Below are 11,103 nucleotides of genomic sequence, written 5' to 3' on the forward strand. Positions count from 1 at the left end.
GAAATATAAAGACTATTTAGCTAAATATTGTAATATAAGATAATTGAGAAGGTTCTTGAAAGTACTAAACAGGCCTAGGATAACCATAAGAATGTGGTATAGTAATATGGATTTCAGACAATAAGAAAAGAGTTGAATATAGTTAATTGAAGGAACTAATTACAGTGGTACCTCGGGTTACATACGCTTCAGGTTACAGACTCCGCTAACCCAGAAATAGTACCTCGGGTTAAGAACTTTGCTTCAGGATAAGAACAGAAATCGGGCTCCGGTGGCGTGGCGGCAGCAGGAGGCCCCATTAGCTAAAGTGGTGCTTCAGGTTAAGAACAGTTTCAGGTTAAGTACGGACCTCCGGAATGAATTAAGTACTTAACCCGAGGTACCACTGTATTTAGAAAGATGTTTGTGAGAACTGTTACAAGGTGATATAATGAAATTCAGTTAGGGGGCATTTGAGGAAGTCACTTAACAATGGAATTTATAAGAAGGAATATGTCTTTTTTTTCCCTTTTCCTTTTTCTTTTTCAGAATTGTAATGTGTTTTGTTTTGTGTGTTTTATATGTTATAATTGTTATAAATGTGGAAAACTAATAAAAAATTGGGAGGGGAAGAATGCTAAAAATCGGGGTGGCATATTATACATGGATAGTGCATATGTGGGATGGGCGATTGGTTGCAGCTGCAAGCTGGGGGTTGTCAGCAGTGATTGGGTGGCTGATTGGTGGCTGTTGGGAGAGCTGCTGTGGATTGGCGGCTGCTGTGTCAATGGCTGCTGTGGATTGGCTGCGGTTCTCAGCGTTGGGTGAGTAATTTTCAGGGCTCTCCCCTTCAAAAAAAAGCTGAACAACTTTGGCAATTCTCCCTCTAAAAAACTCAACAACTCTGAGTCATCTCCCCCCACTTTCTTAAATTGGAGTCCCCAAAAGTCTTATACATGGCGGCGTCTTGTTGTTGTTGTTTAGTCGTTTAGTCGTGTCCGACTCTTTGTGACCCCATGGACCAGAGCACGCCAGGCACTCCTGTCTTCCACTGCCTCCCGCAGTTTGGTCAAACTCATGCTGGTAGCTTCGAGAACACTGTCCAACCATCTCGTCCTCTGTCGTCCCCTTCTCCTTGTGCCCTCCATCTTTCCCAACATCAAGGTCTTTTCCAGGGAGTCTTCTCTTCTCATGATGTGGCCAAAGTATTGGAGCCTCAGCTTCAGGATCTGTCCTTCCAGTGAGCACTCAGGGCTGATTTCCTTCAGAATGCATCGGTTTGATCTTCTTGCAGTCCATGGGACTCTCAAGAGTCTCCTCCAGCACCATAATTCAAAAGCATCAATTCTTCGGCGATCAGCCTTCTTTATGGCCCAGCTCTCACTTCCATACATCACTACTGGGAAAACCATAGCTTTAACTGACCGTCTTATACTGGGGCGTCTTATACACAGGAAAATTCGGTAAATCCCTTTGGCATGTTATGGGTTGCAGCCAACAGAGTCATCTGAACAAGGACTTCTGCTTGTGCAACAGACCCTCTCCCTCCCTTCTCCCTGCCCCCCACATCAGTTTTGGAGGATTGGGGAGGAACACCCAAAATTTGGGGCAGGGGCAGGAGAGGAGAGGGGCGGGCGGGAGAGGCTCCATGTGTAAACAGGATAGCTTCATTGAATTCAACCCTACATAAATACCAACTATTCTTATTGAGTGAGTTGGGACACAGGAAGAATTACATTAAATACTTTATAAAGAGAAAAACCTTCATTACGTCTGAAGGAAATCACATTTGGATTGGGCAAGCCCCTCCCCCCCCCCACCTTGAGATTGTATTATAGGAAAGAGTTGTCCTAAATGTTTTCCTTATTAATTAAGGATTGCATTCATATGATGACCATAACATTATCCTGAGAAGGCGAGGGGGGGGGGACAGGGGGAGAGAAATCTCATTTTCTTCTCAAGCGATTCAATTTCTGCTTAATTTTCTTTTCTCTGCATTTCTGCCCAAGTCCAAACAGTGTCATAAAATATGGAATGGAAAGCAATAACCAGATCATTTACATTAGTGGAACAGCTGCATTTAATTCTGCTTCCATCTAATACACTGCTATAGAAAAATCTCCTCCTATAGACCATCTCCCCCCCCCCCACTGCAATACAGCCTTTCCTCGCATGCTCTTAATTATGGCCATAATTAATTTTAAACGGGCAGTCTACCATCAATTCTACATTATTTGCAATATATCCTCCAGCTGACACACGCACACACACAAACCCCAGAAGAAACAGCCTCTCTCTGGGCTGTCTTTTTAATGAAACTGGTAGATTACTTAAGGAATTGGCACTGAGGCTCGTTTGTGCAAAATTGCCTGGTTCACTGTCAAAGCCCATTGTGTCTGCTCATTGATGGATTGCATCACTCATAGCTTTTATAGTTGTGGTAAAAGAGGTCAGGCTGCCCAGATTGATAAATCTGAATTTCTTGTAATATTTTATACCTCTACTAGACATATGCATAGAGCCAAATTTATACTTAAGGCTCTGTCCAAAACTTTCATCTCCGTGGCCAGCTGGCTGGAACTGGAGTCCTTGGACAAACCTTGGGGGAGGAGAAATACCCAGCAGAGTGAAATGGATATATATATATATATATGGGACGCGGGTGGTGCTGTGGGTTAAACCACAGAGCCTAGGACTTGCTGATCAGAAGGTCGGCGGTTCGAATCCCCGCGACGGGGTGAGCTCCTGTTGCTTGGTCCCTGCTCCTGCCAACCTAGCAGTTCGAAAGCACACCAGTGCAAGCAGATAAATAGGTACCACTCCATCGGAAAGGGGAACAGTGTTTAAAGGTAAACGCCGTTTCGGTGCGCTGCTCTGGTCTGCCAGAAGTGGCTTAGCCATGCTGGCCACATGACCCGGAAGCTGTACTCCGGCTCCCTCGGCCAGTAAAGCGAAATGAGCGCTGCAACCCCAAAGTCGGCCATGACTGGACCTAATGGTCAGGGGTCCCTTTACCTTTACCTATATATATAATGAATCAGAGAACTGGGCTTAGGTGTCATCTTGGTTGAACTCCAACTCCCATCAGCAATGGTGACTTAAGGGATGGGGTCTAAATCTACATCTGAGTTATTTCAGATCAACGATTCCAGCAACCTAATTTGGCAGTGGTATCAGCTTTGGTTGTTGCTACTGACAACAAATTAGGAGCCAGAAATTATTGCTGACCAGATGATGATGATGATGAAAATTTGTATACCTCCCTATCCCCACAGGTCTCAGGGCTGTTCACAAGATAAAATCACAATATAAAATCACAAAATACATATGATGTGTATGATCCTGTGATTTACCAGTAGATCCCAATCTATCTTCCGGCTACCCCTGCTGCAATCTACACTTCTTCCATCTGTTCCTCGCCTCTTAGGCTGGGATGCCTTTTTAAGTATCCAGAATGATCTCAGCATCCAAAAAAATCCAGTAATCTATCAATTTATCTTTTTAGGGGATGGGTGGAAGCAATTAGTCAGAGCCAAAGGTTATTAATTGGGGCCTTGCTCCATTTTATAGGGAATTAAAAGACAGTGCATTCATTTTGACCCTGGGCACCAGATCGAAGCATTAAAAGAGGTTCCCGGGAAATTTTCCCCATGTATTTTTTTTTTATTTATTTCCACCAGCAGCAGCAATAATTTAAAACTGCATGGGAGACGGGAATGCAGCTGACATTCAAAGGCAGCAGCTACGCTTTAGAGGCAGGTGAAACAAGTAGATTTGAAAGCAGCAGACATAAAGCATAAAAGCGAATCCTTGATGTTCACGGACCTGATATCTGAGAGGGGTGAAGCAAAAAAAGAAGAAGAAGAAGAAGAAGAAGAAGAAGAAGAAGAAGAAGGAACTAACACCAGTCATAATTGATTTGCAGGATGGGATATGTCAAGGGTAGGGAATGTCATGCAGGAGCTGAAATGAGGCAAGTGAAATGAGCAAAGCCCTCTTCGCCTACTCTTGACAGCGGAGCGAAGATGGATGGCATATTCCGCTATCAGGACAGCTGAAAGAATTGCTTGTGAACACATCTTGGGGTCCCCATATTGATTGGCCTTCCTTCCACGGCCCATGCTAATTAAACATTACTTTAACAGGATGAGACTGACTCTGATCAGAGCTGGAGAGGGGATGGACAGCAAATGCTGTGCTGTGTACATCTCTCTGTCCAGAAGTGAACTCGAGCTTTTGGTGTTTTTCCCTTTGATACAGCTTTGCAATCTTTCAAATCACAGGCCAGTTTGTTCAATACCAAGTATATTATAAGCCCAAGGAGCCAAGGTGAATTTTTGGAGACCATATAATTAACATTACAGTGGTACCTCAGGTTACATACGCTTCAGGTTACAGATTCTGCTAACCCAGAAATAGTGCTTCAGGTTAAGAACTTTGCTTCAGGATGAGAACAGAAATCGTGCTCCGGCGGTGCGGCGGCAGCAGGAGGCCCCATTAGCTAAAGTGGTGCTTCAGGTTAAGAACAGTTTCAGGTTAAGAAAGGACCTCCAGAATGAATTAAGTACTGAACCTGAGGTACCACTGTACTTGCATATAATGTTGATGAGCATGGAGGATGACCAGTTAGAGTTGTTGAGTCTGTTGTACGTACAGTATTCATTCTAGCAGTCTGAATTTGTGAATCTCGTTGTGTGAGAGTTTTCTCTTGAAAATTCTTGATATATGGACAGAAATAGTGAGAGCTGAATTAGTGCTATGTTAGTTCCTTCAGAGTGTTGCCGTTTTCAGGTTTTTGATGATAAACGTCAGGATCTTTGTGGTGGGAGATTCCCAGGATCTGAATACAGTCTGCAGGTCAACTCTGAGATGAAAGTGAAGAAAAAGACTTTGGGAATAAAAAGAGCTGACAGCAATGTGACTATCATCCCAACCCTAGACAAGATCTATTCCTTTATTGTTCTTTTCCTCCTGAATTCCAGAGAATGTTTTTTTGGTGGGTTTTTTTTACTATTCTTATTATTTTACTTAATTTTGTTTTAAAAAGCAGCAAGCAAATTAAACAGAGCTATCTTAGAGAAAAGAACAGGGTTACAAAAATAGACTTCTACCAAGCCACAGGGCATATTCTAATAAACAGTAAAAGCATGTCCATTTGCTTGCTGCATTGCTTGCTTGCTTCTTTTTATGAATTTCTTCATAAGCTTATCCCAGCTTATTCCAGCCTCCCTCAACTCGGTGCCCTCCAGGAATTGCTAGGGTTGATAGGAGTTGTGGACACCATTTGGGGAAAGGATGCTTCATCCATTTTTCTATTAGAAAAATTAATTGATTACAAAAATCAATTCATGAACCAATATATGTCCATCATTTCCCTCCCAATACCTTGCCCAGGCACTATTCCAGATATCAATACATTCATGACCAAGGGTTCCAAAGTGCTTGGTAAATCTTTCTCAGATACACTGAGCAGTATTATTGGTTACAGAATACTGAAGTCTGGAATCCCAGCCCCATATGTCTGCTTAGTTACATGGTTCAAAGAGAAGAGACAGAAAGGAACAGGAAACTGCCCTGATAGAGTATTTCCAATTAGCAAAGCTGAGTGGAAAAGTCAGGGGAACCTTAAATCAAAAAGTATACGGAGAATGGAAAATATTTAAGGAATATATAAGTCTATATTGTAAAAATGATACCATCCTAGCAGAATTGAATGATATTTGTGTATAATAAATAAATGGAATAAACATCTTAGAGGTATATATGGAAAAAGAAATAAAACAAACTGCGTGATAAAATTGTATTTTTGGATGTGGAGAATTCTTTTTTTTCTCTTTTCTCTTTTCTTCTTTTCTTTTCTGTGCTTAACTTTGTACTATTTACCTTTATTGTAAGATTGTATTTTAAACCAATAAAGATTTTTTTTTTTTTTAAGGAAACTGCCCTTGCTTCCTCCCTCTCCAAAGGTGAGAGGGTTTGACCTAGTTGAGCCTTCTCTAGAAAATAACAGCTCTTTGGTCCTTAACTCCTTCATTTACTAACTCTCATAGATCTGCATTGTTTGGTTTGACTACAAAACCTCCCACATTGATAGTGTTTCAAATACAGTGCATTCAAACATAGCATTTATGCATATTATATCTTTAACACACCCATCCAAAACCTTTGAGCATCTGTGAATCCTGTTGTCGTTGTTTAGTTGTTTAGTCGTGTCTGACTCTTCGTGACCCCATGGACCAGAGCACGCCAGGCACTCCTGTCTTCCACTGCCTCCCGCAGTTTGGTCAAACTCATGCTGGTAGCTTTGAGAACACTGTCCAACCATCTCGTCCTTGTCGTCCCCTTCTCCTTGAGCCCTCCATCTTTCCCAACATCAGGGTCTTTTCCAGGGAGTCTTCTCTTCTCATGAGGTGGCCAAAATATTGGAGTCTCAGCTTCACGATCTGTCCTTCCAGTGAGCACTCAGGGCTGATTTCCTTCAGAATGGATCGGTTTGATCTTCTTGCAGTCCATGGGACTCTCAAGAGTCTCCTCCAGCACCAGAATTCAAAAGCATCAATTATTCAGCGATCAGCCTTCTTTATGGTCCAGCTCTCACTTCCATACATCACTACTGGGAAAACCATAGCTTTGACAAAGACAAAAACAACAGGTGAATCCTGTTAGTCTCATACAAAGCCTTCTTACATGGATAGGAATCGCGGGAGCCTTGGATTTCTTCAAAAGGAGATTTGAAAAATTCACATTTGTGAATAGGTCTATCAATGGTTATTAGCTCTGGCAGATGGATGTAACTGGGTTCACAGGCATCATTCCTTGAGAGACTGGGAAGAAAACTCCAGGTAGCTTAGAGATGTTGTGACAACGTCCCTCAGTAAAGATGGGAGTGATGTGATGTGACAGGGTTTTGAGATGGTTTCAAAACTTCTGACTCTTCCTGTCAGAACACTTAAGAGGTCTGTTATTATCTCTCTGCAGTGATGTTTCTTAATAACCAGCAGCAAGGCATTGCAATTATGTGGAAGAAGAGACTGTGACCACATGGATGAGGCATTATGGGAACAAAACGAGAACACTTATTTATACTTGATGAGGTTCATAGCTTAACAGGTACTCTAATAAGGCAGAACACTTTTAAATTTTTATTAAAGATTTCTTTAATGATTAATTCTTTAATTATTCTTTAAAAATATGGGCATTGTCTCTTCTTTCAAGTTGTGTTTCCTACAGATCAGTTTCATTTCTTGTGAGACATTAGTTTTGCATACAGTGTGTTAGGTTAGGAAGAAAAGAGGGAGGGGGAATGGTGAGTGGGGCAGGGGTATTCTACTTATTGTATGTGTGGGGTTTTGTGTCAGTGATACTTGTATGGGTTCTCTTACTATTCGCTCCTTGGTGGTGAGGGAGGTTGGGGGTGGCCTAGGGGGTGGCCGGTTGTCTTTGGTTGGCTGTAATGAGATTTGTTTTTGTGTGAGAGCAGTGTGTGTGTGTGTGTGTGTGTGTGTGTGTGTGTGTGTTTCGATCAGCTTAGCCAGATTGATTTGAATGCTGTTGGTGGATTCTTGTTGTTGTCCTGTTGGGCTGTGTACAGTGGTACCTTGGATTACAGACGCTTCGGGTTACAAACTCCGCTAACCAGGAAGTAGTTGCTCCAGGTTGAGAACTTTGCTCCAGGATGAGAATGGAAATCATGCGCCGGTGTTGTGGCAGCAGCGGGAGGCCCCATTAGCAAAAGCACGCCTCAGGTTAAGAATGGTTTCAGGTTAAGAACAGACCTCCAGAACGAATTTAGTTCTTAACCCGAGGTACCACTGTATGTGATAAAGGGGAACCATACTGGGGTGAAGGCGTCTTCTTCTATTTGTCCCCATATCAGTTTCAATTTATGAGTTAGTTTTTCTAGTAGGGCTGTTTCTCATACTATTTGATACCATTGGTCCATGCCAGGCTTCCTCAACCTTGGCTCTCCAGAAGTTTTTGGCCCACAACTCCCATGATCCCTAGCTAGCAAGACCAGTGGTCAGGGATGATGGGAATTGTAGTCTCAAAACATCTGGAGGGCCGAGGTTGAGGAAGCCTAGTCCATGCTTACTCCTGACAGGTCTCTTCAGTGTCTGGCTATGATGTTTCTGTATAATAATGCCCCCTCACATCATAAAGAGCTCATAACCCACCTACTCTCGGCAGAACACTTTGTTATGAACAAACACTCTTCACAAAAACAAGCTAAGAACTTTATTGAAATTCTCATTTTAAACCTGTCTTTAAATAGACTGATTCCTTCTTCAATGGCTATTGGTTTTACACTTCCAGCGCCTTCTAGAATTTTTACTTTCCCCCAAGGAAAACAATCTGGGTTGCCCTGCTAGCTACACCATAATTCAGCTCTAACCAGGCTCTAAATGGAACTCTAACTAGGCACTGTCCATGCCCTAACTAACACTGACAGGCAAGCCCTATCTGACAGTTAGACTGTCTAATTCTAACATTCAACTCTCCACTCTCTCTCCTGATTGGAAGACACTCCGCCCAGCTCTGATTGGTTTCTGGGTCACCAGGAGGCTAACCCAGGATGTGTCCATCACAGATGCACTTTATTAATAATAATAATAATAATTTTTTTATTTATATCCCGCCCTCCCCAGCCAAGGCCGGGCTCAGAGCGGCTTACAAGCAATAATAAAAACAAGATGAATGATTACAACTTAAAAACAAAAATAAAATACAACATTAAAATAATGGAACATTAAAATATTAAAATGTAGCCTCATCACAGGAGGAGAAGGAAAAGAAAAAAGAAAGAGAGGGAGGGAGGGAGGGAATCAAATTGGCTCCAAGCCAAAGGCCAGGTGGAACAACTCTGTCTTACAGGCCCTGCAGAAAGAAATCCGATCCTGCAGGGCACTGGTCTCATGAGGCAGAGCGCACCCCACAAGGCCGGAGCCAGAGTTGAAAAGGCCCTGGCTCTGGTTGAAGCCAATCTAACTTCCTTAGGGCCTGGGACCACTAGGGTGTTGTTATTTATGGACCTTGAGGCTCTCCGTGGGGCATACCAGGAGAGGCAGTCCCGTAGGTACGAGGGTCCTAGGCCGTGAAGGGCTTTAAAGGTCAAAAGCAGCACCTTAAATCTGACCCTGTACTCCACCGGGAGCCAGTGCAGCTGGGAAAGCACTGGGTGAATATGCTCCCATGGCAGAGACCCCGTGAGGAGCCTCGCTGCAGCATTCTGTACCCGCTGGAGTTTCTGGGACAGCTTCAAGGGCAGCCCCATGTAGAGCAAATTACAGTAGTCAAGCCTGGAAATGACTGTCGCATGGATCACTGTGGCCAGGTCGGGGCGGGAAAGGTAAGGGACCAACTGCTTGATGCGGCGAAGGAGGAAAAATGTCGCCTTGGCTGTTGCTGTAACTTGCGCCTCCATGGAAAGGGAGGCGTCAAGGATTACACCCAAACTCTTAACGGAAGGCAATGGCACTAATTGGGCCCCCACAAGAGAAGGGAGTTGGTCCCTCATCCCCATGCCATCCCGACCTAGCCATAGGACCTCTGTCTTTGAAGGATTTAGTTTCAATCGGCTCCCACGAAACCATCCAGCCACAGCTTCCAAGCATCTGGTCAGTGTGTTCGGGGCCGAGTCGGTGTGGCCATCCATCAGCAGATAGAGCTGAGTGTCATCAGCATATTGGTGACACCCCAGCCCAAAGCTCCGGATAATCTGGGCAAGGGGGCACATAAAGATGTTAAAAAGCATTGGGGAGAGAATTGCGCCCTGCGGCACTCCACACACCAAGGAGTGGCACAACGACATTTCCCTCCCTAGTGCCACCCTCTGTCCCCAACCAGAGATAAAAGAGCACAACCAGTTACGGGCTATGTCCTGTATCCCCACGTCTGGGAGGCGGTGGTCCAGAAGATCATGATCGACCATGTCAAAGGCTGCTGACAAATCTAAAAGGATCAGCAGTCCTGACCCGCCTCGATCCAGTTGTCTACGGAGATCATCTGTTAGGGCAACCAGAGCCGTCTCCGTCCCAAAACCAGGACAGAAACTGGACTGAAATGGATCTAATGCTGATGTTTCCTCCAGAAACCTACCAAGCTGTTCAGCAACCGCTCTCTCAATTACCTTACCCAGGTATGGAAGATTTGAAACTGGGCGGTAATTGGATAGGTCTAAGGGATCTAATGAAGTTTTTTTTAAGAGTGGACACACCACTGCTTCCTTCAGTTCCCCTGGGAATGTCCCCGTGTCAAGGGAAAAATTGATAATTTCAACCAGGGGGGTCCGCGCAACATCTGGACACTCCCTAATCAGCCAAGATGGGCACGGATCAAGGAGGCAGGTGGTGGGCCTACCAACTTGGAGGAAGCTATCCACATCAGTAGGGAGTATCCGATCGAAATGGTCCAACACTGGACCTGAAGTCAGTCGAGGGGCCTCCTGTTCAGTCACTGTATCTAAATTGGCAGGGAGGTCACGGCGGAGCAACAGGACTGTTGTAGGCCCAATGCATTTTTCAAAAAAAACTTCTTTCCAAGGGAATGTTTTTAGAAACAACCCACACTTTCAAGGTATAATGCAGTCATTGTTTTTCATCTGAGGGTCAAATCAAATGAGATGTTAAATGCATTTTTTAAAAAACTAAAAAAACCCCATAAATTGCAGCCACCATTGGGAGGAAAACTCATATTATTCCTAGTTCAATTAGGAACTACAGAGGAGCAATTTTCATCTGGGGGAGGGAAAGGTTAAACTCTCCCTCCCTGTCTGCTGTGATATCAGTAATAATTCCCCCCTCTAGACACAAAGTGGCTGCTGTTTGCACTTCTAAAAAACACATGCACAAGGATCATGGGGGACAATTCACTCAACACATTTCTTTCAGATCACTGTAATTGCCCTTGTTCATCAGTGTTATATTACATTTACACCCCATCTTTTCTGCAAGGAGTCCAGAACGTTTCCGAGCACAATTCAAAGTGTTGGTGCTGACCTTTACCTGAAGGAGCGTCTCCATCCCCATCATCCAGCCTGGACACTGAGGTCCAGCTCCGAGGGCCTTCTGGCAGTTCCCTTGCTGCAAGAAGTGAGGTTACAGGGAACCAGGCAGAGGGCCTTCTCGG

General features: G+C 44.0%; 1 protein-coding gene across 1 annotated transcript in view; it reads right to left on the reverse strand.

Moving 5' to 3' along the window:
* Window positions 1-9,780, reverse strand: part of LOC309338421 (uncharacterized protein) — a 48,001-nt gene extending 38,221 nt beyond the window's left edge. Inside the window, exon 1 of the mRNA XM_081855698.1 lies at window positions 9,009-9,780. Coding sequence (XP_081711824.1) covers window positions 9,009-9,730 — 722 coding nt within the window. The 5' untranslated portion in view covers window positions 9,731-9,780. The remainder of the gene's footprint in view (window positions 1-9,008) is intronic.
* Window positions 9,781-11,103: the final 1,323 nt, after the last annotated feature.

This window comes from Podarcis erhardii (assembly GCF_964252035.2).
Source record: "Podarcis erhardii genome assembly, chromosome: 3".
Classification (NCBI taxonomy): domain Eukaryota; kingdom Metazoa; phylum Chordata; class Lepidosauria; order Squamata; family Lacertidae; genus Podarcis; species Podarcis erhardii.